General features: G+C 36.6%; 1 protein-coding gene across 12 annotated transcripts in view; it reads left to right on the forward strand.

Moving 5' to 3' along the window:
- Window positions 1-26,980, forward strand: part of NAV3 (neuron navigator 3) — a 558,174-nt gene that overhangs the window by 381,470 nt on the left and 149,724 nt on the right. For all 12 annotated transcript variants that reach the window (XM_064509436.1, XM_026100313.2, XM_026100316.2 and 9 more), the window contains 2 exons: window positions 10,750-10,822; window positions 15,460-15,637. In XM_064509436.1, the coding sequence (XP_064365506.1) occupies window positions 10,750-10,822; window positions 15,460-15,637 (251 nt within the window). The remainder of the gene's footprint in view (window positions 1-10,749; window positions 10,823-15,459; window positions 15,638-26,980) is intronic.

The raw sequence follows: 26,980 nt of genomic DNA on the forward strand, positions 1-26,980 counted from the left end.
TGTTTCAGATGCAAATTGCTGGTAACTCCCTTATCGTTCCCGCCTGCACCAGCTCTGGGGCCCCCCCTCACTGAACTAGGGAGTGCGGCCCAAGGCCCCAGCAAATCTAGCCACTCATGCCAAGCAAGTTCCACAGAAGTTGTGCTAAAAACGGACAATGATTTACAGTCCAGATCCCAAAATCTCTGCCCGATTGTGGTCTCATTCAGTGCAGGCTCGGTGTGTCCCGGGTGGTCGCAGGGAGACCATCTCGGGGGTCGCAGCAGCCCAGTCCTGCCTCCGCCAGGGACAGATGGCCCATTCGGGGCCATGGCCTGCCCACACCCCATGCACCAAGAAGTGTTTAAGGCAAAAGTTCATTCATCTGTCCGCCACACCTGTACATGCTGTAGCATTACAGGATTCAGAAAGCATGAAGGACATCTGGATGGTGTCTATTTGCAAAGTTCAAGAGATGCAGTGAAATGCCCCTTAGTTTATTTGTTTACTTATCTTTTAAAGGATTCATCCTGTCACTGGCTGTAATTGCCTTTACTTCTGAAAGCTGCTTTTTCTGATGAGCTAAATGAAGTTGCTATATACTAAATAATGGTGAAGGAGAGAACTGGAATACTCTCAAAGATTTAATTAAATCCAGTAAATGAACACTCTGTTGTAGGCTCTCTTTTGACCTAATGGAGAGAAACTACTCTGTGTCAAAAGTGTGTATTTTCACGTTGCTCTCCAATTTCCTGAAGTTGCCAAGTTCCGTAAATATTTAGACACTGGTACCTTCCTGACTCAGAAGTGTTGCATAACTAAAAAAGCATTGTAGACAGGCTGGCTAAAGTGATGCATTGCTTTAAAAACCACCATGTTTAAACAGAGTCCCTTTTATCATTGCCTTAAAAAAATGTCCTCACAGAGACATTTAGTATTTATCTTCAATTTTGTGTTCTTAGTGCATGTGTAGGGTTCCTTCACAGGGTCAGTGACCACTTGCCTGTGGAGACAAGAGTACTGAAGCTGAGAGTTACTTTGAGACTTTGGAAGAGAACTGTCCCCTTGCCTTTTCTTTTGATCCATGCTGCTGTGGAATCGTAATTTAGCTCTCTAAGAAATACACACAAGATGCTGAAGTACTTTCCTGATTTTCTGAATCCGAATCCATGAGCCTATTCAGGACAAAATCTAGTACAGTATTCCAGTCAAAAATCCAATACTTTCTTCTTATGATTTATATTAAGGCACAAAAGCACTTCAGAAATTATCATTATTGTATTTTGGGCTTTCCAATGATACTGTCTGCTGTAGAGACATCCCTAAAGAAAATGGTACAGCAAATGCAAGAGAAGACACAGCAAGGAGAATGGTTAAGTAAGGAAGACAAGAGAAGCAACAACACACTGCAGCATAGATAAGCAAAGTAAAAGTCTGTATTTTTCTATTTTTTTGTTTTTTTTAATATGAAAATGGCCAGCAGATGTTCATAACAATCTATCAAAAAATTATGATTAGAATTAATACTTTTAGTTAGAATAACTGAGTTGTTCATTAATCTTGTAGGCAAACACAAAAAACACTAAACAAATAGTGTCTGAAGTTGCAGAGATTACCTCCCATTCAGTCCAGACTTGCCATGGACCAGATTTGGGGCTAGGTGAAAAATCTGCAACACCAGTCGTCACTGCCATCTTCCTGACAGGACTGACAATAATATATGCCAAAAGACATCCATTTTCCTCTGCAGCATTTTCTTAAAAACAATACACACCCCAGCTCATACTCCGACCTTAACGGTGACCTCATACATTCTTGTATCAGCAGGTCAGTACATATGTCTGTTGAATTCTCCAAACATTTGGGAAGTTGATTTGCTTTAACATTTCTGGGTTTACTGTTCATATTTCATGTTTGGAGTGCATGTTGGAAGAATTTGTTGTGCATGTTCCTTAATATCTTTTGGAAAAGGAAGTGGAAGGTATTTCAGTTCTGAATAACACTGTCATCTTTTCCTCAAAAAAACCCCTAATAATTAAATAACTCCAGCATCATTTCCTAAAAATTTTTGCCTGGGAGGCCTTGTACATACCAGTAGTTATTATTCTCTAAGGTAAAATTCTCCCCAAATGCCTCCAGTAAATCAACTTTTAATTTGCATATATGGTTTTTATTGCAGAGTTTGGAACAGTTTTTTTGGGCTGATGTTACATCGTTCACTGATACTTGTTTTCATTAAATACTTAAGCTATTCTATTATGCATAATGAGGAGTTTATTAGAAAACAGTTAAGTTGAGCGTGTGCATGTGTCAGTGGATTCTACTTTAACACTCTGAAATGCATTATAATTTCCACAGAATAATGGAATGTCCCTTGTATCTGGGTGAGGTAACAGGCCACGTGTAACAGCAAGTCAGCAGAACTCGCTTAATATCTCCCAGCAGGACTAGTAACACCTGTTTTATCAGGGTGGGTTTTCACATTTTCACCACTCATTGAAACTTCATATCGTCTTCCAGTACACTTACAAAAACGTATTGCAATAAGCAGTTCTTGGGAAATAATAATTAGAACAAGCAGTAGGGTGATTTTGAGTCTGCTCTTCTTTGTGTTTTTCCTAATTTTACTGGAGAGCTTGTTTATCTCCAGATTTTCCATTTCTTCAGTTTTCCCCCTTTTCTACAGGATAAACTGAGAATTCATGGCAAATTTCATCCAGTCTCAGTAGTCTTAGGTAAAGGGAACAGTGCAATGTTCTGCATGCTGTACAGGTGTCTTGCGCAGAGATTACAGATTTGGAACTAAAGAGGATCAGTTTAAGTTTTGCATTACTCTGGGACACATTTCTTCCCATCACGTTTCCTTTGAGGATCTGGAAATACTTAGGTGTCTTCTCTGCTCTTCATAAAGGCCCTTATTAAATAGTAGTAGTAGCAGTAGTAGTAGCAGTAGCAGTAGTAGTAGCAGTAGTGGTAGTAGTAAAAATAATAATGTTTTTATTACATAGTAAAACTATATACAGCTTCTTCACAGGGAATCTTGTTGGAAATGTGAGGCTTTCAGACAGTCTTGCTTAAGAATCAAAATCTTTTAGTATGAAGGTATTAACATACATAGATGTTAATAAGCATAACCCATTTAAATATGCAAGAGAAAAGAAAGCAGATGGCTTGCTTTCAGATCTTTCATGTGTATTTAACTGGTTTAATCTGTGCAATATCAAAAGAAACCAGTCTGCTTGTTACAGCTCAGCCAAATTCTTCTAGAATAAACATAATTTTTCCCTTTGAAACTGTTTAGCTTACTCTTGTTTTCTCTCTGTAGTAGAGACAAATTTGAGACAAAATGTTTCCTGCAGCAGGAACCCTCCCTTTTGGAATAGCTAGGAAACACCTATTGGTGACGACATATAGCAATACAGTGATAGTGCAAATCCTACAAAAATTGTCATATTTTATGTATTTTGTAAATAAAATTTCATGAGAAAACAGGTAAATCATCAACAATGCCAACTCAAATGGCATAGAAAGTGTTCCTAGTGTTTCTTATAATTACCTAGCTTACAGGTAAGTACTTTTATAAATAATTACAATGGATCTTATTATATGTTTTAATAAATAAATCATACTTTCTTACTTTTTATGGATTAAGTACATTTTGTGCCACAAAGTATAAGTGTTGTAAAGGCATTAGGGGAATTTTTATATTTTAATTGTATTACTCTTTGCAGATTTTTGTAAAGATGTGAGCAGAACTTCAAATGTGCTGAACATCTGTGTTCGTGTTAAGAACATCAGGGGGTTCTCAATACTGAATATTATTTTAGTGATCATTTAAGAATCACCTAGATCCCAAACAGTGCTGAAAATGTGATGTTTGAAGAATATATGGGTCAATGGAGATAGACATTGGACTGAGTAGTCCATTCTGGTATGCCAGCTTTCATCCAGAATGATACTGTTAGGTTTAATAGAATTGCTGTTGAGTAAACCAGCTATCATAAAGGGGGGCATTTGGGCCCAATACTCAGCGAGACAAAATCATAATACATACAGATAGTTACAGTGAAAGCACAATGGTATGTAGAATAGCAGGCAGTATTTTCTGCAAGTATTTGTTTGAATTGGAGACAGTCTTTGAGTCATTTAAAAATTATTTTTTGGTGAAGGAAGTATTGACCTTTGCCTGTTCTGTAGACAGTACAGAAGTTGAATGTCCACCTGCCTGGTTTATCAAGTCTGGCTTTGTTAAACAAGCTTAGTGATAAAACTGGAGATAAAAACATATGTCAGTATAGAATTGCCAGTATTTTGTCTTTATATCTCTATCTTGTAGTTTTCTAGCCTTGTGCTTAAAGGAGAGGCAGAACAGGAATACAAACTAGTGAAACCAGCTGGGGAAAAAAAACCCAGAAGAAACAAAGTTGAAAAGCAAACTAAAAATCTGGGTGTTTCCCACACCACAAGTGAGTTGTCAAGAAGTCACAGATGTGTGCAATATATGAGTCAACTGAGAACAGAAAATGAAGTAAAATAGTCCTTCCCAATCTGTGAGAACAACTTTAGGTATAGCAGGCTGTGCAAGTTTATAAATTTGGCCAAAAAAATAGATGTTTTAGGTAGTTTATTTGTGAGAATGAATGTGTATATGAGAGTGTGTATGACCAAGTCTTACACTGCTCTCTATTATGTGAGGGAGGATCAAAGTTTAGGCCATCTCCATGTTGAAATATTTTCTAGTTTCTTCCAAAGCATGCTGTATAACTAAGTCTACGTGGACAGTTTCATCTTCTCCCAGGGTCCACAGTGTGCTCCAAAGATGCTTTCATCCGCACGTAAAGGTCTCGCAGTTGCTTGAATCTCTGTTCCTTTTGCAGCCTCCAGTTAAGAGCAAAGCACTGACATTTCACCTGCTACTAAGAAAGCAGCCAGCACTCAAAAGCTGGTATGTCTCCTTCCATGCTCCGGTCATGTGGAAGTCAAACAGGCAAATACTATCTGCTCTTTCGTTTTTCACAGGCTGTAGGTTGAGCTGCCTGCAATAAGCACTCTCTCCTTTCTATATGGTGTAGGTGTTGTGAATATTTAGAGTCTCATATGCTACCTAAAAGGACTACATAGCATTTTTCTTTGATTTTGGTTGCAGAGTGCTACAGAACTTGAGTAAGAATAATTTTTTTCCTAATTTTGCATTCATTAAATCCATTGACCTTCACAATTTTTATTAGTGATGATGATCCATAGAAAGAAAAGAGTCAAACATGACTTTCTGAACTCAGTTTAATACCCTGGGGAAGTTTGAAAAGAAATCTTGCTAGTAAAGTGTGTTTGAAATACAGTTGCTGTGACAGAGAATATCTCATGCCATATTATTAATCTCGAAGGACTAATATTTAATACTGGTATGGAAAAAAGGCAGCAAAAATTGACCAGTTTATGGAGTTTCTCTGCTCTGGAAGGTGACTGAGTATGTGGCTTTCTGGTTTTCCATGATTGTGTATTTCTATGAGTGCCCTTAATGAGCTGTCAGCACCATTAGTAAAACTTCTACAGAGCAAAACATTTGCCAAGTTGTATCTTGGGCTTTGTGTTGTGAATCGGAGTGTCGAAACACGGAGAGCTATGGAAGATCGAAGTGAATGAAGTGCTAACAGAAGTTACTGTTTTACTTCTGCCACCAAAACAATCAAGGATAATTTAGGAAAAAATGTGATGAAAAATTATGTAATAATGAGATGTTGTAGTTAAAAGGTGTTTCATTCTTCCACATGAGGAATCCAGCTCAAATTAGGCAATTAAATCACAGCCAACTCACAAATGTATCTAAATGTTCTTGTAAACTGTAGAGTCATAAACTTCACAAGAGAGAATATTAGTCAAACAGATATTTTTCAGAGCTTCATATAAATACAGAAAAACATAATGCTGCATTAGTCATCATTATTCGTCTTCTGAGAATCCTGCAATTGAATTTATGCTTGGAAGTAAAGAAAGTGTTGTCTGCCAGACAAAAGACACGAAAACTAATCTTAGTAATGGCAAAAATAATTGTAATAAGTAGACATATTCTATATGGTGAGTCACTGCTGAGTACAGTCCCACAAATGAGCTGTTCCTGTAAGTCTGCTAACTGCCGGGTATTCAGTACTACTGTTTAGCTACATGCAAGTCTCTCAGTCTGGTTTAGTGATTTATTTGTCAGTAACATTTCAAATAGCTTCCAGTGAAAAGCAGATTACCCACAACTGTAGCATGTAATATGTTACAGCAGAGTTGCAATATATATCTTTTTTATACGTCATGTAATGTGTTAATAGTATCAGAGTTGTGATATTCCTGCTTATTTGTGCATCACTGTTTGAGCAGTAAGCCCTTAAAATATGGATGTAGTAATATCTTGGGGCCAATACTATTTATAGTGCCAGTATTTCAGATGCATTTTATGTAATGCTGTGTTTCTAAGTGGTATTAAAAGGATTTGATTTACAGAACAGCTTAACAGTTTGTAGGTATAACTCCGCAGGCTTAATTAAATAAGTATCATTTAGATGTTATCTACCTGGTGATGCCCACAAATCTGAATTCTTATATTATCATCTGCTTAGCTGTGTTTGTCTGCACCCATGATGTTGGTGCCACATTTCAGAATTGCATGAGTTATTCTTGAATATCTCTGTTCAGAGCTACTTTTTGTTACCTCTGAAAAGCAATCATCTCATGTAGTGTATGATTCATCTACGTGGCAGTGAAGGTTTACTATATCATTATTTATTCTATTTTTAGGTTTTAGCATTTTTAATGTGGCTAATCCACCATTCAAAACACTGTAATGTTCTTCCACTCTTTGAACCTTTAGTGTAAAATATGTGATTTGGAGCAAAAATTTTTTGTGATTGACAGTGATGGAGAGCTGTTCAGCAACAGTCTGATCCTGGAAACATTTACAAGCCAATTGGCAACTTTGAGTCACTTCCTATCTCTTGATATTTAAGATTTGGAATCACTCTGTATATCTTGAATTCTGTGCTGGAATGAACTACGTTTTCTGCTACAACACTGTGCAATTTTGACACTACTATTCATGCTAATGAGGAACATCACCTTTGTTATGAACTAGTGCTTTTTGAAAGGAAAATTCACTTTAAAATTGCAAGCCTAAGGGAGTTATGAAACTTGTCTTAGGCTTGTGTGCAGTATTACAGTGCAAAATCTTCAATCATTGGTACTAAAGCAGGTAGAGTTCCACATATGCAGTGTTCGCGCTAGGAAAAGTTTATCCCAGCCTATAATAACCCCATCGCTAACTACTTAAATAAACATGGCGTTCAGAGATTCGTACCACTCTTGATTGAAACAGTGTTGAGGAGTGGAAGCTGCTTGAAATCCCTTAGAACTTTTGTAGTTGCAAAATTACTGTCATATGTTTTTAAGTTTGAATAAAAAGTGTTTGGGGCTGTTAGAGTTTGAGTTCAAAGAATAACTGTGGTTTGCCAAGGCAAGAAGTAGATAATTAAGCCAATGTTTATACATGCACTGAGAGTTTCAAAATGGGATAACTTTAAAGTTTGCTTTTTCTAGACTGAAAAGGGAAGAAAGTGAAAATAACCCCCCAAATGTATTAGTGCAAGTCTCATTGAATCTTCTAACAGCTCTGGAGAGCTGTATAATAATTATAGTTATTATCAGAAAACTTACTGTAAGAGTTGTAGTCTGAGATATTCTATGTATTATGTGGCCGTGAGCTGCCATACCAACTCACCAAGCTCAATTCACAAGTCAAAACAAGACTTTCCGAAAAGGCTAATGCTGCAGCCACAGCCTACTGTATGTAAGGTAGCTTCTGCTTGTACTTCAGGCACCCTGACCAACAGGAATGGCTTTGGGGTTCGAGCTTCTATTCTTCTGATGAATTAAGAAGCAAAACAGAATTTCCTCTGTACTTCTGCTCTTATATTGAGTCTTCAGTGTCAATGATGATGACCAGCTTCATCTGCACTTTTGAGAGATGCGACTTCAAAGGCACATACTGTAAAAATAGACCCAAAAAGTAACCACGTGCCATTTCTATAGGATTTTTTTCACCATAAGTGTCTATTAAGGTTTATATATTGGGTTCATTATGTAATAATATTCAGTGTTGCAGATACAAAGAGGCAGACATTTAAATGTTTTCAAGGCACATTAAAAAAACCAAACGTGAAGTATAAGCATTTAAATGTTCCCCAGTAAATGATTTCTGATGTTTATAGTTACACACACACACACACTCTCCTGAAGTGTTGCGGAGGACTCATGCGATTTATGAAAAATGTCATGTTAACACTGGGAGGTCTGCTAGGAGATCTCGATGCAGTTTGGAGGTGGGCATTCATGCCTTCAGTCTGCCTTTTTCTTTTTTTTTTTTGGCTTCCAATATTTAGTAGTAGACTGAAATTTGCCATCTTTCAAATAGTTCACTCTGCATTAAGCTTGATGTGGAAGTTGCACAAGACACTCAGTTATACAGCTGATATCCAAACCAATCGTCGTTTCTGCTGAATTCCTCAAGACAGGTCCGTTTCTGTTCGGATTGGCTTCTTACGCTGATGAGGTGGTTGGAGGGCTCTCAGGCGCTTGGGTAGAGACACTCTCGCCCCGTGCGTTATTGCCCAGGCCCAAGGCAATAACCCAGGCAATTGCCCAGGCCCAAGGGAGTGCGGCTGGCGGTTGGAGGCTAAACACACTTGCTTCTTTGGTGGGGAACTTTCTGCACCCGGGCAGCCCCCAGCGGGCTTGGAGAGGCAGCGAAGGCAGAGGGGCAGGGCCCCGGCGTCTTCTTGTCACTGCCGCAGCCAGCTCAATGACTGCCGTAGCTGCGGCACATCGCTACACCTTATTGAATGACCTCATGTAATTTTGTGCTGTTTTCACCATGGAAAATTAAATAAGCATGTGAGAATATGCCAGAGTTAATGCCCTGGTTTCTGGCATGGGCATGCATGACCGGGGTTGGAGCCATCACATTGGTTTTGGGATGGCTGCTCTGCATGCGAGGCCACGTAAACTGGCGCTGACTGCCAAAGTGGGCTATGGAAGCTTTGTGGTAAAACCTGAATTAGGAGTAACTTTATTAGCTGCAGAGTTGCATTCATTTTTTTTTAATTGATTTAGGAGAGAGATTATTAATCATTCGCCATAAATGCTGGCATGCCCTTGAAAACAGTTTGATTAGTGTATGAGAAGACTTTTTCTCAGGTATGTTTCCTAATGCATTGGAGTGTTTATTTCACTTAAAGAGCAGATATCTAAGAATTTTGCAGATGTTCATAAATTTATAATATTACTTGCAGGTCAAGAGAGTCTGTGTAGGCTTTTAAGGCAAAGAGACTATTTTTGTTCCTTTTAGTCAATATTATTTGCTGCGAATAAGGGCAGAACTGTGACCAGAGAAAGGTGACAATAACAAATGAAAGGCCCTCCTCCTCCTCATTCTTTTTTTTAATAATTTTCCTCACATAGAAAGTGGTATACCAGGCTAGAAAAGATACTGCCAAGGATCGAGCAGCTTTTAATAAAGGAATGAATTTAGCCCAATATGTTTTAGGGGTTGAAAACTACAGAAACATGGTATTGTAAAATGTGTAAACATTCAAATAAAATTAACTGCATGCACATGATTGACTGCAGGTTTGTGTTTTTAGCACTGAATATTCCTCGTTGTTTTCTTTTTAACATTCTTCAGTGAAAATAGGTATTTTAAATATAACATTAAACATTTTGTTTTATTTGTGCGGTCCTAATCGCCTTAAAAAAATCCTACAACCTAAAAAATTCAGTTTAAAATAAAGTTTGTTGAAGGCACTTGACATAGGACACCTCCCTATACATCATTATTCTGTTTTGTTAGGAAGCGGTTTAGACACAGAAAGTTGTTACTGGAGAGATTTTACATTTATAATCGAGTATTTGCCTCATGGATCCCAGAAGGGGTGAGGGAAGCCGCCAGGGATGGTGACTCACAAAGACGTTTTGGCACATTCTGGCTCCCTAATCTGTTAAAAATAAAAACATGAAAGGAGTTAAATTAATTCTGTGATTACTCATTTTAGAGGAAGAAGTTTTATCCTGTTATTGGTCTTGATCTAGGCTACATTTTCTCCTTCTCTTATCCAAAGCTGCCAGTGGTAACGGTAAAATTCTTCTAAACCATCGACAGAAGTCAGCAGCATGACCATTACTAAGCAAGCCCTTTTCAGGGAAACATAAACATAAGAGAAATAAAAATTGTTTGGCATAATATTTAATGGAAAAAAATAGGGAAGAAGCTCTTGTCGTGACATCATTTTCGCCGAATTCCGCCTCATGCCCAGGAATTCCCTTTGCCGGCACATTGCTTGGGAGGTTTTGCTTGCATTCTGCAGCTAGCGCAGTCTCCCACATCTCCAGCCATACACTCAGTGGCTAATCCTCTATGGATGCTTTCATTGCTGCTTGTTTGTAATGTACAAAATCCAGTTTTATGTTAAGTAGGTGGGTTGCTGACTTGCCAGCATGCCATTCTGGATCGGGCCTTTATGAATTGTTTTTAAGCACTAAAGTGGACAATGAAAGCTTTATATCAATTCCCCAATTAGCAGTAATCATTCTTGTTAAACTTTGGTAAAGAGCTGTAGTATGTGATGAATGTAAAGTATTCATTCCTGTTTTTTTTTTTTTTTCCCCCTGAATTTCCACTTTGGTACATTTTGTAAAATAGTCTTATACTGCGTGTTATTTCTGTTCATGTTGCAGATTGAGAATGTTGATGTCTGCCTCAGCTTTCTGGCAGCCAGAGGCGTAAATGTCCAAGGTCTTTCTGCAGAAGGTAAGAGAAACAGATTATCACAAAAAAAATAGGATTCTTTTTTGAAAACGAATTTTCTTAATTCAAATTATTTGCAACTAAATACTGAACTCCAGCTGTCTTGAACAGCACTTGAACAGCATTAAGATATAGATTGCCGATAGGGAGTGAGAGAGAGGTTTAGTTTTAATTTTCTCTTAAAATTGAACCAAGAAATCCAGTGTGTGTGTGAAACCTGTTTTTGAATAATAATTTATTCAACTGAATCAATCTTTTCTTGTTAGCTCCACAATGTTAGGTAGGTACAAGGTTTCCCGATTTTTAAACTTGTTCATATATAGGTTTCGAACCCACAAACATAGATGTGAGGATCTTGCTCAGATAAGTTATCCCAGGGAAGACTATTTGCTTAAGCTAATTTATTATTAGTAGTAATGTTATCAGGCTGAGGCCAAAATGTATTTCATGTCATGTTTTAAATGAAAGAGTGAATGGACTTGCTGCTTATATTATAGCCCTGCTTACTATATTATTCACCTCCAGTTACTGCCTGATGCGTTTATGATTAATGTAGTAAATATATCAAATAAAAAACATTAGAATACCTTTTGTCTTTATTAGTATGTAATGTTTGCTGAATTAATGTAAAATTAATTTAAATGGGTGCATAGTTTAATCATGTGAATTAATAAAATGCATTCAAGCATTTATCATGTAACGGATTGAGCACTTCTGCAAGGTGCTGTGCACTTTCAAAATCCATTTGATCTCCATGGCAGCTGAAGACAATAAGTATTTAAAAAATGCAACTCTAAATTTTCATTTTGCTTCTAGTGCAATGAAAAGCTAGAAGGCAAAATACTCTGTTTCTAGAAATGGTAACTTTGGCTGAATTTTAGAAGGTATATAGAAAATAATTTTGAATGTTAACCACTGTTTGGTTTTAAAATTAACACAATTGTTACCTTTTACCATCTCCAACTTCATAGAACTTTAGCAGAAGTGTAACATGGTCACAATATGTGACATCTTTGTTGCATTGATTGTCTACTTGTGGAAAAACTCCTTAATTAATTCAAAGGAATGCCTGTATGTACTGTGGATATGTTGATATGTGAGAATAGTCAAAATTTACATGTTGGCATTCATCTCTAAGCTATTTAGAACTTGATTTTTTTGTGAAGCCTATTATTACTTGGATATGAAATAACAACCAAATGTGTGAATAGCATCAATTTATTTCATTAGAATATTTCTTCATTGTTTGATACCATGACACAGGATATACCACTCTTTTCTTCACTTTCGTAGATTAAAAGTTGGGTGCATTTTGAAATGCATTCCTTTATTTATAACTTACTTTCACTTCAGAAAATAATTTTTAATAGGTTATAAACTTCAGCTGTGTAGTGTTAAATGCAGATACTACTAAATGCAGTAATGCAACATAGTGTGAAATGCAAAGAACAATTTATAAAAGTTTTACAAATCTGGAAAACATAATTCTAAATGATTTATTTCATAGTATTTTGAAATAGTTATTTAGTGTTCCTGTAATTTTTGAAAACTGTTAACAAAATAAATTTCCTTTGCTTGACAAAGTGTTTTCCACTTTTGAGCGTTCATATGGTGTTTCTAGCTTTTCTTCAGAAGATCCCAAACTTTCATTTCCAAGACTCTAATTGAAATGAATGGGAATGTAAGACGAAAGTAGTAGGTAGAAGTTACGACTGAAATCCTCACCTCACTGATAAAAATGGCAAAATTCATATTGAATTCTGAGTCCAAACATGGACCTCTGTAAGTGTTTTGTGGTGCCTACACATTTACGATCCAAGGGTATTAAGTATATTTCTGGTATCCTCATCACTTCAACCTTTTGGCTATAGCGCAGAGGATATTCTTCGTATTGTTAACATCCAGTAATTCATGAGGTGCATACTAACAGAGTGATGCTAAGTGAAGTCTCTTAGAACAGAAGTAATTCACTGATATTACTAAGTTTCTCTTTTTAATGAAAGAAACAATGCTACCTAAATACAGGAATTCTGGAAGACAAAGCTGAGACTCCACCATCCTCCTTGATTTTATGCACTGCAAATTTGTTTGAAGTAAAATGAAGACCTTCCAAAACATAGAGTTTACATATTACACAGATAACATATTATTTTTTCTCCATTTCTGCTGTTTTTTTTTAAATCATGAGTGCATTTATCTTAAAATCTGTCACTTCAGTTTGTAAGGTTACAGTATGAAAATAATTTCAATTGTTAGGGTTTTATAGTTTCTTGTCAGTCATAATAATTCTTCAACTTCAAAAACTTCACCAAAAACACAGTGGCAGACTCCGAGTTCTGAAAAAAGATTAAAACTAGTTTTGCTATTTTGCAGTTGGTCATGAATCGGCTGTAAATGCTTAAAAATCTTTATGAGTGATCTTAGTGCAAATTGTCACAGAAGTCTGACTCCCTTAAATATGCCAGTATGCACAATCCTGAACATTACAGTTTTTCCTGAGAAGAAGGAATTGAGAAAAGGAGAAATGTTTTTTATCATTAAATTGCCGAGTTATGTTCATAGTGTTTTGTCAGTACATTTATGTTTAAAATCAATTAAGTTTAGAAACTGGTAAGAGTCTGTTTATGGAGCAGGCTTTGGTAAATGTGTCTTTCTACTATGGGTCATTTATGAACGCATGCTTCAGACAGTCTCTGGAACAGTGAAACGTAATTGTAACAAAGATTAAAGATCTTACAAGAAGTCTCCCACCTCATTTTGACACTTGAGCAAGGAGCTCCAGAGCAAAAATCATTTTCAAATCTTGACTGCAGAATCTTTACAGGAGATCCCAAATGATAACTAATAAACCTGTTGCTGAACAGAAAAACAATCCTGCCTCCCTCTCCCAAAAAAGTTTAGTACTTAGAAGTTTCTAGTTTTTTTCCGTGTAAGAGAAATCTTCCAACTTTAAGTGGTTTAAATTGGGAAAGAAAATGTTCAGAAGTAATTTCAGAAGTTATCATATTCTCCTTTAAAAATAGACAAAAATATAAGTGAAGACAAAAAGAGAGTTTTTAAGTTAAAAACTTATTAATGATGTGGTTTTTTAAACAAGAGGTTCTTTTTTATTGAATATTAAATGGTAAAAATGATAAGAATAAATAAACTGGTATCAGGTATAGAAAATGTTTTAAAACTAGAGCAGCTTAAAGAAGGATATTTATGGGTAGGGATTTTTTAAGATAATTTTAAATAGGAATTTTCTGCATTCCTTGATGATGATCTTCCTTGAAACTAATGTGACTGCAGATCATTTCTTGAAAAGCTTTCTAATTCTGAGAAAGTTTTTCTGCATATGTGCGGTGGTTTCATGAGTAATCAAAGATCCTGCAGCACCTTTGAAGAGAGGAGGAAGAAGGATGGGTTTTCCGAGCAAATTTCCATTTTACAGTACATTCCAGCGTCCTGGGTTGTGTTTGCTTTTGTACAACAGGACGAGAACATAAAGGCTTCTGTGTTTGCTGGACTGTTCACGTGTGTACTAGTAATTCTCCTACTCTTTTTGAAAGAAATGAATATGTTTTAAGCACATAAATATGACAGTGCTCATTTATAAATTCTGTTTTAAACATTACATAAGAAAGGGTGAGTAGCACCTGCAGCTTGAGAAGGATTGCAGTGTTGCATGCTAGTTTATACCTTGTGAAAAAGCTATAGGCCTAATGAAAACCTTTCAGAAGAAGTTCAGTGCCAAAGAAAATTGATAATGAAGTTCTGAACAGACCCAAGTGCTGCAGATAATTTCATTAAAGCCCCCCGAGGCTTCCTTTTGATACAGATCCTTTATGTGGAGAGAATAACACTAGTCTTTTAAAAAGCCTCATCTCAGGCTGGGGAAGAAAAACAGACTAAGAGGGAAAGGAATGAGAGATGTGAGGAAGCTACTGTGGATCAACACAGTTCCATACTGGTAGCTGTTTTAGCCTTGTGTGAAAGCCATAGTTTTGAAGCCTTCATTAATCCTAATAGCATGAAATAGATAATCATGTAACTGGAAAATTCAAAGATATAATCACAAGTCTTGAGTCACCTTTTTTTCTTGGCATTTTCCATTTGCTAGTCTTTTTGAATGAATGTGCTCTCATCCCAAGACCATTACCATCTCCTCTTCCAGATTTTCCTGGAAATCACTATTTGCTGCTAGTGTCCATAGAATTTGCCCAAACAACAAGAAGGATACAAAGCAGCTAGGGAAAAGCGATGCGTACCTGAAGCTGGAAAGAATTCAGACTTTACCACTCGTTCTTGCCTCTCACCTTCCCAAGAGTCTTTGAATTGTGTCGAGGCAGGAGCATTCATTTCAGATTGCGTACATAATTTAGGGTTTGGTTTACTCATCTTGATGTCCATGCACATGTGACTCAACGTGATGGAGTTATGGAGGTAGGTGTTTATTGCAAAAAAAGGCAGATAAATAACCAAAGGTTATAATAGATGATAAAGTATCAGAGATATCTAACATGTAACTGATGCTGGAGATGGATACAGTGATACAAGGGCTTATATTTGTATAGTTACACACATGTTTTACTGATACAAAACTGAAAGTCTAAACCACAGTGATTTCGCTTCTTTTTCTCTGTCTTATTTTTTTACAGAAATAAGGAATGGAAATTTGAAAGCCATTTTAGGCCTGTTTTTCAGTTTGTCTCGCTACAAACAGCAACAACATCATCAGCAACAATATTACCAGTCTTTGGTGGAGCTACAACAGCAAGTCCCTTCACCTCCAGCTGAAATCAGCCAGTCCAAAACGCACCAAGATATGCAGTCGAGGTAGGTTAAAAAGTTAATTTTCTCAGGTGCAAAAGCCTTTTTCTTGGCTGTCCAAGAAACACAACTGTAGGTGGAAAGATTCTGTCACTTACAACAGACATAAAAGACTCATTTTTTAAGCCTTTGTTTGCAATATGTGTAGTAAAATGGCATCTATCTTAAGTGTCTGCTTGTTTTTAAACTTGCATTTCTTGGGAGTAAAACTAAAGTGAGCAGGAAACATTGTAAATTAGATTTAGCTCAAGTTTTAATTAATTTTAAGGTGTTCTTGGACTTTATATTTGCATTCTCCAAATGTTCTAGAAAATGACTTTACTTGCAAGGCAGATAATAGAAAACCTGAGTTTCTGGCTAGAAATGCAACTCTTTGAAGTAAGCTTATCTGAGAGACAAAACAGTCTTTTGCATAATCAGAACCGATTACACACCCTCAGATTAATGTACATATTATTTTAATGTTTTCCTCACATACGCAATGCCATACACCAATGAATGATTTCAAATGATTAACAAAATAGATGAGGAAAAGGCGCAATCACTAGCTTTATGCATTATAAACTCTTTTCATCACAACACATTCTGGTTTTGAGTGCCTAGCTCTGTTTGAATGGGTTTTTTTAAGGGACAAGAAATGGCCCTAATCTAGTTGTTTCTTTTAAGTGATCAGTTTAGGGTTTAGGTTTAGAAAAGTACAAAACTCAGCAGAATTCTTAACTGCTGAATTACATTGCTTTCAGAGTGAAGCTGAACAAATATTTTGTTAAGGTGGTTGCTTATTGGCCATGACAAAAGAATCAGTTTTAAACACAAATATCTTTTTTCAGTGGGAAGAGCGTTAGCAACATATACTTTATTGAGGAAGGAAAACAAAGGCCATTCATGTGTAAGACTATGGAAAGTGAAGTTCTTAATGAAGAGTTTTACACACTGCTCTATTTAGTTTAATGTGTGTCTGATATATTATTTGCTTGTTTAAAAGATATTTGCATACTTCATGAATAATAGAGTCTCTAAGATGTGATAAGTTAATGATCTAGGATAGAATAAAAGTATCAGAATACAATAATAATATTCTGGTTCTTGAGTCTATTCACATCAAAAATCGACTGTCATGTTTACGATAAATTTATCCCTTTTTCAGTTGAGAAAACTTGTTCAGACTTCAACCCAATAGAAATCTTTGCCTTGAAACTAGGAATGTTGTAAAAATAAATGTATGGGAGGATGTTGCTGGTAGCAATTACCTGATTTGATAAGATAATTAAGATATACTTCGATTTGCTTTGAGCATTACAGTGTGAAATGCATTTTTTTCCTCTGCTACTGAATGTTAGTGTCTTTGCATGCTCTCCCTGTAAAGTTTACTTTGAACATGTAATCTGGGGAATTATGGAGTGGTCCTGGAAGAATCTGAGAACTCTCAACATTTTCTGAAGCCGAATTTTGCATTCTGAAGGATACTTAATACTGTGTGAGAGGAAATAACATCTTGCTCTTGAAAAAATAGACTCTTTTTCGGTATTATTTCCATCATAATGAGGGTGTTTTGAATGTAGGTCTACAAATAGACAGTATTTACTGCTTTAATCAATGGAATAAGGGGCTAGCCAGCTGCATGTAAATACCGCTGGTTGTAGGGTTTTGTTTATAATTTAGTAAAAGTGCATTTTTTATAAGAATAGGTACCATATTCCCTTATACATTGCCACTATTGAAAGGAAGTCTGGCCAAAAAAGCTTTGAACAAAGCAGTTGTTTATGATTTGGAAGATAGTGACTGCATGCTAGTCCTTTGCTCAGGAACAGAGGGCAGAGGGGATCAATTTGTTATAAAGCTTTCCTCTCACTGTAATTCCTCAAAATCTTGTGGTTCTTCAAGCCCTTTCTCTCCTCTTTTCTTTTGCTATGTTTAAAAATATTTCATTACGAGGAGAGGTGATCATTCTGTGTCCAGAACTGCAGCTTTCATACCTTCATAAAGAGAAAGAAATACAAAAGCTAAGGCTAGTTTAACAAAATTTCTACTTCCATTAGCATGCTTTCAGCCCTCTACTTTAATGTCAGGAGTTTTAAGATTATTTTATTCCTTGATTAAATTTATATTCATGGCTATGTTTCAGCTACAAAATTTTTCAGCTGTAAAAGGTTTTTATACTCAGGTTGGCAGTATCTTTCTTATTTCCTATCCATAAACTGAAAGCAAGAATTCAGCTGTTTGCTTTCATATAAACAGAAGTTGAATCTGTTTGTCACCAGAAACTTCTGTACTGTCTGTGAAGAATATGATTTTCTCTTTCCGTATATTTTCCATATATTTTTCAGTAAAGGCTTTCTAGAAAAAGGCAAGGTCCATAGTTCTGAAAGCTTCCTATATGAAAGACTTCTGTCTTCTGCTGCAAATTCTTCTAGTATTCTGAGCTGCTAGCAGAATAAGGAGCTCCAGGACGTAGAAATGCTGGTATCAAACAGAAATGTTGATTTACTTATTTATATTAATTAGTTCATTATTTTGAAACATGTCATTGTTTTGCAGTAATATTAGGACATTGGCTTACGATAACATGTCCCTTTCTAATGAAAAATTAGTACACTTGAAAAACATGTTATCCACAAATACATGCGCGTATGCAAGTATTCATTGATACAAACGGTCTATAGTGGTCTTAGCAACCCTTCTTTTTGTAGCAGTAATTCAATTCTATTTTTTTTCCATAAAAAGCAGATATTTCAGAAAATAATTCAAAATGAGTTTCTGAACAGCTTTTTAGTTTTAAGCTGATAATGAGTAAATAAAAGCTTCCAGCTGGAAAGAAAGAAAGAAAGCAAAGCATAAAATAAAAAAAAAAGACACCTGTGTTGGGATTCTTCTTGCCTAACTTTTGCCCTCTAAAATGTGGGCAGGTAGCCTACAGGATTCCAAGACTGACTTCTATGATATGATTACTTTCATGGCAACCTGCCTGTCAGGATTAACTACTGAAGGAGCCAGCGTGACTGATAGATTTAATAAGCATTTAAATTTTACAAGGCATATGATGTGTGATGCGAAGTCTACCTTTATTGCTTTAAGTAGAATCAGACTCAGGGTGCTGAAGTTTTAAGTCTGTGTGAAATACAGAATTGTGTTCATCCCTCAGTGTTTATGGTCTAGAAGGTCCTGATGAACACATATGGCTGCTCCATTGGACATTTGAGGCTTTTACATATTTCTGACAAAGTTTAGTTTAATATAGATACTTAAACCTTCCTCTTTGAATGAAATGTAATGTCTTGATAAAAACTAGGGTGTATGACAATGTCATGACATATTCTTCCCTTTTCTTATGTTACCTCAATTAATTATGCACTCAATAATATATAATCTATCTACGATCAAGGATAGGTTAATTTAAAAATTTGTCAACAGTAGTGATGATGAAAATAACTATTCTGTCCTTTCATAGTGAATATTAATCTTTAAGACTTACTATAGTTTATCATGCAGATATGCCTCCCTTTCTTCATTAACTTGTTGCAGTTCTGAATGTACTTTAAAAAATTCTTAATACTTTTTTTCAGACATTTTACAGTGGGAAAAGGTTTGGCATGCAAAAAACTCAAGTCAGCAAATTAGTCATGGTGTACATGTTGAAAAAATTATTTGGCAAATCCACATAATAGAGATTATTTTTCATTAATTGAGTCTGTGGTCCTTTAATACCTAGGAGAAGTTTTTACAGGCATTTTAGAAAGAAGAATTAGAGTGATCTCATTGGAATGACAGAAACAAGATAATAAATATAGCAGCAGATACCTGAATGGCACATTCATCTTCTTTATTCAGTAATAACAAAATCTTCAATCTTGATTTGAGTAATTTTTCAAATGCATTGTGAAAAGTTACTGTTTCTTACACATATGGGTAGAGGGCAGTGCAACACACTTTAGATGCAGCTTCTCTTTATTTGATTCAAAGAATCATGTACTTCCCCTGTGCTAGACCACTGAGAAAACCTGCCATTCTGAGGCACTATGTACATTTTGAATGTATTTCTATGGGTGCACATGTGTAAGCAAAACCAAAGCATATGAATTGGAAAGGGTGGATACTTTTTATAGACTTTTTACTTTTTGAAAACTTTTAGTAAGCAGTCACATTTCATTTTGTACTTTGGAACTTGGGAAGTCTGTCTTTATAATGGTAATTAGTTTAGGTTAGATTATTCCAGTGAAGAAGTTATCTTTTTGCTTAATCTTACAGTGTTGGATTTGAATAATTTTCTCCATAGCCCATCCTGAGACGCAGGCAATCATTCATTTAACCCAATGTGTGTGTTATAATTCCATTGTTTTTGTGCTGATAATAATTTCATTTTCTTTAGAAAAATTACTTGCCTTTGAATTAATTTATTTTATTAAAAATAGACTATGCACTATGTCTGGATTAGTGAATTTGAACCAAAACATTTAAGTCTAGACTTCAAACTGGAATAGAAACCATAGATTGGTGAAACAGTTTACTTTGTTACTGCCAGCTCAGGTATGGTAAGAATACCGCTTACCTTCGACTTGATTTCCTGGGAGGTAAAAATCACTGCATGTGTTTTGGTAAGTGAGTATGAAAAGGTGAGGCTGTCCACTGTCTGAGAGAGAAATACGGATTGTTCTTGGAGGGATATACCTCTAAGAGGTTACACAGAACATGATGAGGATACAGACGTGGTAACATCCAGTCCCTGCTGGAGACAGAGACATGTTTTGTCCTTGCGCGTGCAAGGCTAGCGACTAAATCTCCTGATTTCAGAGAGTGGTTCTGATGGAGCCGCTCTGATCCTGATTTCCAGGCTGCAGTGGCTGGGCGTGGGTTTTGAGCCGGGTCCCCCTCTGACGACGGCTCTGAGCCCATTCCACGTGGCACTGAAGGCAACCTACTTTAGTGCCGGCTGCAGTGAGTGGTTGGGCTCTTCGTCAACAGAAACTGGAACCAGTGGAAAAAATATTTCAGGACTCTAATTCTACAGCCTTAATAGCCAGGCTGTTTTTATATGGGAAGCAGAAGCCCCAGGGGAAGGTTATAATCTCAAAATTATGAGAGTGACAAGATTAGGTTTGTGCAGAAGTGAGGACTTCAGGAGACTAATTCAGGAGTCTAGTTGTCCTTGGATCACTGTGTAATCAGCTTAGAGACTTACACTCCTCCAGGAGCCAACACAGACCAGGAGCCTGGTTAATCCGATCCCTGGAGGAGTCTCAGCTCAGTGCAAAGTTTGCATAGGAGGGTGATGGAGCTTTCTAAACCAGGCACATAACAAGGTATCTAAAGTTAGTCAGGTTGGTGGCACCCCGGTATTCCTAATCTCATGTAATCTAGGCATAACCAAGCCAAAAATTGTGAAACTTGTGTTTATTGAAGGAGAACAAGATTCTGCACATGAAAGAGCATCATTGGCCTATGCAAGTCTAGGGACAACAGCTAAATTTCAAATCAAATGGAAAAAGAATAAGGGAGTTGTTAATAAATGCTAAATGAACTTACATTGTAAAGAGTATGCCTTATTTAAGGAAGGCTATAATTTAGTACCCTTAATGTAACCCCCTTAAAATGATTTGCATAATTAGTGGAAAAATCTGTGGTAAATAATAAGTGGTAACTTGAGGGAGGTGGAGGTTTTACATGTGATTTCTGATTTCTTTTTATCCTAAAATGTCCTACATTCTTATATGACTAACTGTGGGAATTGAATACTTCAAAATCTGAGGTAGGCACGTCACTATTTAGTTATAATTTTGTTGCTGCTTTGAGATTTAGTAAAAAAAATACAGTGCTGGTGGCCTTATTTACATCTGTCAGTACAGATACATGACAACAATGGTTACATTATATTTTTATGCTTCACTTTGCTAGTGGATTCCATTATCACAGCAATACATCTAAACTTTCTACAGTGATGATCTTTCAACCACCCAGATACTAAGAGAAAACACATGTGGATGAAAGAAGTTCTGTCTCATTTATGGGTTAGGCAGTAACTGGTTTCAGTAAGCTGTCAGCAAAATTCCCCAAGACGGACAAACTATTTTATCACGTACAGGAATGATGAGCACAGCTTGAGGTCCAGATGGATTTTGTTAAATTTGTTATATTAAAAGAGCACCCTGGTTTTCCTAGGCACATAAACAAAGTTAGGTAGCTGATTTCTACAGGCCGTTGCATATATAACCGATGTAGTGAACTGGGTTTCACGTTGCTTCCTTCTCAGAAGTACTAGGGGGAAAATGAATCAGATTGGACACACAGCTTGTGCTGTGCAAATTATTACAGTAATGCAAATGTAGTGGTTATGATTATGAATTTAACTAGATCCATGGCAGAGTATTGGAAATCCATATTCCAGTCTTGGTTACACCACTGTCAATTTAGAAAAAAAGGCTGTTGTTTCAGTGTTCTTGAGGGTTAAAGTATAACTTAACACTCTGCACCCACCACGTGCATTGGGCTGACATAGGCTAAAAAATGAAATATGCAAATCCTCATGTGTCTCTTGGTTAATGGAAAGGAAAGCAAAGAACCAAAGCTCTTCTCTGTCCTTAGCTCTGTCCACTGCTAGGTACTTGGTTTGAATGGAGAAAATCATGTATGTAGTTCCTGCTTTTCCCATTATGACATCATTATTTAAAGACTGCCAAGGAGAAAAATTAGGAAAGGGTTTATTTCTTCTTTCTGTTTTCTCATAAGGGTCTAAACGAACTGTATTGGCCTAACCTGGTATATATATGAGAATTTGGGAGATAATGCAGCAAGAACTACATTGCTTAATGTGCTTGCACTAGCATCTGCAGTAGCTGACCTTCACATGGATCTTAGGGATTTGGTTTTCCTCTGGGAAAAAAAAAAAAAAAAAAAAAAAAACGGGCTGTCTTTTCTATGCTGAGAAACATCCCCATTTCATTCTGCCCCTCAAAATGCAGTCATTACAGTCCTTACAGGTTCCAGCAAAGGGAACTTCAGACACATTTAGAGAATTGGGCGTGAAGCTCTTGCATCTCTATTGAACTGAAGTCCAAATAACTGAAGTATAGCATATCTCTGAGTACCAATTAAATCAGTTAACTGTGTAACTAAGCAAATGCATTATATTTAATAATGATGAGTTTCATAAATCAGGGATTTGTTCCTGTGGAAAACGCTGTATAGGAAGTGTGATTCGTCCTCTGCGTTCCACTTGTTTACATCACATAACTATCAAATTCATTTGCACATTTTATATAACTGCCATAATGTACTAGAGATTACTGCAGTTTTTTTCTTCTGTCATTCTAAGATATGTTGACAAAGCAATATATAAAAAATACAGCTTCAGTACCTCCTATGTATTAATATTTCTGTCACAGTTTAATTAGCAATTCTTTAAAAATTATTCTAAAATTCATCTTAGTGGCTCTACTTTGAAGCAGCATGCAAAAATGAACCAGCACTATTAAAAGTTTCATAATACATACTGCTGTTGTGTTTGAGAAACTTTTAGAAATTACTGTACACAAGAGGGTTACCTTATGATGCTAGCCTTTCTAATAGCCTTTGTGTGGAAAAGTCAGAGCAACGTAAGAGGAACAATGTATTTTTTATAGACCTCTCTCTTGTAGCACCACCATGTTATTTGTGTGTTCTCTAGGATGAGAAAATAAGCATCGTTATTGTCTAAGTTTAAGAAAATGAAAGAAAAGGTCTTTCCAAAAGGAATTTCCATTTCGAAAAGAAGTGGCCTTTTCTATAGCTATAGGAAAGTATGTCACATAACAGGCAGGAGATACAAAAATGTAGATTATAAAGTACTTCATAGCCTCTTGATAGCTTTAAGATTTTTTTAAGGTTTTCACTTTCAACCAGCAACCTTCCAAAAATTGCTCACATCTTTTACCTTTTTACATAATTCTGTAAGATGGATCCTGAAAATTTTGCCATTTCTTGGTTGCCACCTGTCCTTGTGTGGTATTTTTTTTCTTCAGTTCTTCTTCCCTTCAAAATATCTGGTGTTCATCTGAATATTTTCTTTAGGCACCTATGACACATAGTTGCACTGATTTTTTTTCTGTTAATAAATTACCTCTGCCATCTGTTCAAGACTTGTAATATTTCTTTGGCTGCCTCTTTTACCGTTTGCATTTCAAAATGTAACTGTCATCCTTTCTTGTTGTCTGTTGTTATGGCTTTCAGAAGAGTGTTTTAATTCAATTTAGTGGTGATTTTCATTCTGTGCACTTCAGATATTTTTGTTCTGTCTAGCGTTTGTCTCTCTTGCCACTCACTACTTTTATATTTCGATTTTGATGCACTTTGGCCATAATTTTCTCTTATGCTAATCCAGATCATGTAGAATTTAATGAGAATTTTTCCATTCATCTCTGTCACATTTGAATACAACTTTTTGTTTATTTGCCTTAAGAATATAGTTATATTCCTTTTAGGCATTACTAGTTTGTCTTCTCTTTTTCTCCATACAGCTTCATTAATACTTATTCTCCCCAAATGCGTTCTGCTGAAATTATGTCCGTGTATCTTTTTACTTTCCCAAGCTTGACATCTATTTAATTCTGATTTCTTGCAAACATTGGAGTATGCATATACATTCAAGTATATGACAAATATAAATTAAATGGATGCAATGTCCAATGTGAATTCACTATAGTGAATTACTCTGTTCTTTTTTCTTGTGTCCTCTAATTCATGTTCTTACCCGTTCTGAAGCAAAATGGTCTCCTTTTATTCCTCTGTATTCCTTGATAGCTGGCCTTTGAACAAAACCAGAAACGTATGATTCAGTCTTTTTCTTGCATTCATGCATGTATTAAAGTCTTAGTTTTATGTTCATGCCGATACTTCCTCTACTACTGTTTGTCCTTTTTGCTAGTTTTATCCCTTAATGTTTTCACAGACATTGTGCAACAAATATGGTATTCTGCATATTGTTGTTCTGCAAATATCAGCTAATGAAATAATATTCCACTTTGCAACTGCTATGGGGAAGATGACTTTCTCTCTTTATTGACAAAAATAAAAGAGAAAAATGCATACACGCCTGAAGAGGCACAGGCTATGCTGTTTATAGAAATTAGTGCCCATGGAAAATAGAAATGAAAATATGAACTTTTGATATATTTAAGTGTAGGATTCACCACACTTACACATTAGCAGCTTAGGAAAATCACTTATATATAGGTTTGGGTTTTGGTCTGCTTTTAAAATAATGCTTGTGGGTACATACCTAAAATGTTGGCAGAAGTTTTTCTAATTCTTTTATAGTACATGGATCTTTACAATTTTAGAATCAATAGGAGTGCCCAATAAAATACTCACAAATGTGCTTTAATTTGCTAAATAATGATAGCCTTAACTATTGTGTTAAATGCTTCACTAATTCAGGTCCTTAGCAATCCCAGCCAAATTTTAGGATGTGTTGATGAATGTGGATTTTCTGGAAATCTGTGAAAAGGCCCAAAAGATACTAAGTGTAAACTTGAAAGAGTGATAGCCTCAGGTTTTGTGATATCACCTTTCTCCTTCACTCTAGGAGAAAAGTTTTGCTACAGTCTTCTTTTAACAAACTGTGAAACAAAATACTGACATATGTTACTGTGGAGATGATCTGATATAATCTTGTTCTGGTAGGAGGTCATAAATGGTATGGAGATAAGGTCATAAAAGCGTAAGATTGGTCCCTGAGGGCATAGTCCTAGTTTTGGCAGCATACTGTTATACACTTGGCTGCTTTAGTCAGTAAAATTAATGATTTTTAAAAGGTTGTTTAAGTTACTTAAAATGACTTGCAGTTCAGTTTAAGTACAGTAGCTAAGTTATAGTTTGGGTGTATTTATTACTTTGTTGACATTCTTTTTTGTTTCTTTAATGTTGTGATTTCACATATTCTTTCACTAAATTCAGCAAAATGTCTATAGGGCAAATACCGGGATCAGGGTGAGAAAGGTACAATCACTGGATAACGGATGGTGGATAATTAGTTTTTATTACAAGTTGCTGTGTTGTGCAAGATGAACAAAATGTTGATGCAAGGTTGGGGCAGTGATATAAATGCACTTTATCAGAGCAGCTACATATTAAAATGCAGGTATGCCGGTAAGGTAGAAAGACCACATGAGAAAGCCCTTTGCCTTTTGCACAGTTTTAACAGATCGCATAGCTGTCGGTTTCGAACCCCCATGCAATTTTTAACGTCGTAGGAAATGACAACACGACCGTGACAGTGTGAGGTAATGTGGTCCTTTTGATCCTTTGAAAACTGTTATTCAAAAGTAGAGGATATTCAGGGTGACAGTGCCTGGGTTACTTTTTGAAGAAAGAGGTTATCTTCAGCTTGATGCGTGCTGTGTATCCAGGTTCTTGAGCCCCATCCTTCAGCTTTGTGTGCTATATACGCATTCAAGGAGTTGCTTCTGTACCGTGCTACGTGTTACAAAAAAGGGAATAAGCAGATAGACTTTCTGGCAGTTTAGTCCAGTGTCCAGCAGTCACTTGTCTTCCTTCTTCATCTTTTTTGTTCTTATATGCCCATTTCAGGGGCACGTTTCACTTCACTTTCAGTGGGAAGGCATTTAAGAACCTGTAGCATACATTGACTACCTAGGTTCCCCTACGTCTTTTAGGATCATTTCTTACGCCGTTTTGTCCAGCCTGCAGCTGCGTGCCCTCAGTCAGTGCCCTGCCTCAGTGGGACATGCCTCTCCACTCCCCCAAATCACTTGCTTTTTTCTGTGGGCCATATTAATCCTGTGAATGAGTCAACTGGTCTCTCCAGGACTAAGGCGCAGATCAAGCTCCAGGCAAGGACTGGGAGATGTGAGAGACAGTAATGACGCAAGGTGACATTACTGTCTCTCACATCTGCTTCCTATCGCTGCCCATTTCATACTTCCCCAGCTACCTCTGGGCTGAACTGCAGCCTGGGCAGTCTCACCAGGCTTATTCCATTTCACCATGACATTTCACCAAGGCACCAGCAGCAGCAGTGACACACTGTTATCTTTTCATATCCATTGGGATGACTAGTGTTTCCCTGTGTTGTGAGAGAAAATATGAGGGCCTCACTACCATGAAGAAGGCAGGCTGAAGAGTCCAGGGGATTTCTAAGGATTTTGGATCAGATGCGTGTATGTATACCAACCTACCTCGTTTGAACAGGATCAGCTTGATGCGGAGCAGCGGCGGTTCCTGCCTCACTCCCTTACGTCCCTGCATGAGTTAGGTGGGAGGGGAGGGCCAAGCCTGGTCCCAGAGCCAGAGCTGTGCAGAGCCCAGGGGGGCTGTGCCAGCCCCGGCGCTCCAGCCCGCTCATGGCCCAGCTCCAGCGCT

This window comes from Dromaius novaehollandiae, chromosome 1, assembly GCF_036370855.1.
Source record: "Dromaius novaehollandiae isolate bDroNov1 chromosome 1, bDroNov1.hap1, whole genome shotgun sequence".
Taxonomy (NCBI): Eukaryota; Metazoa; Chordata; class Aves; order Casuariiformes; family Dromaiidae; genus Dromaius; species Dromaius novaehollandiae.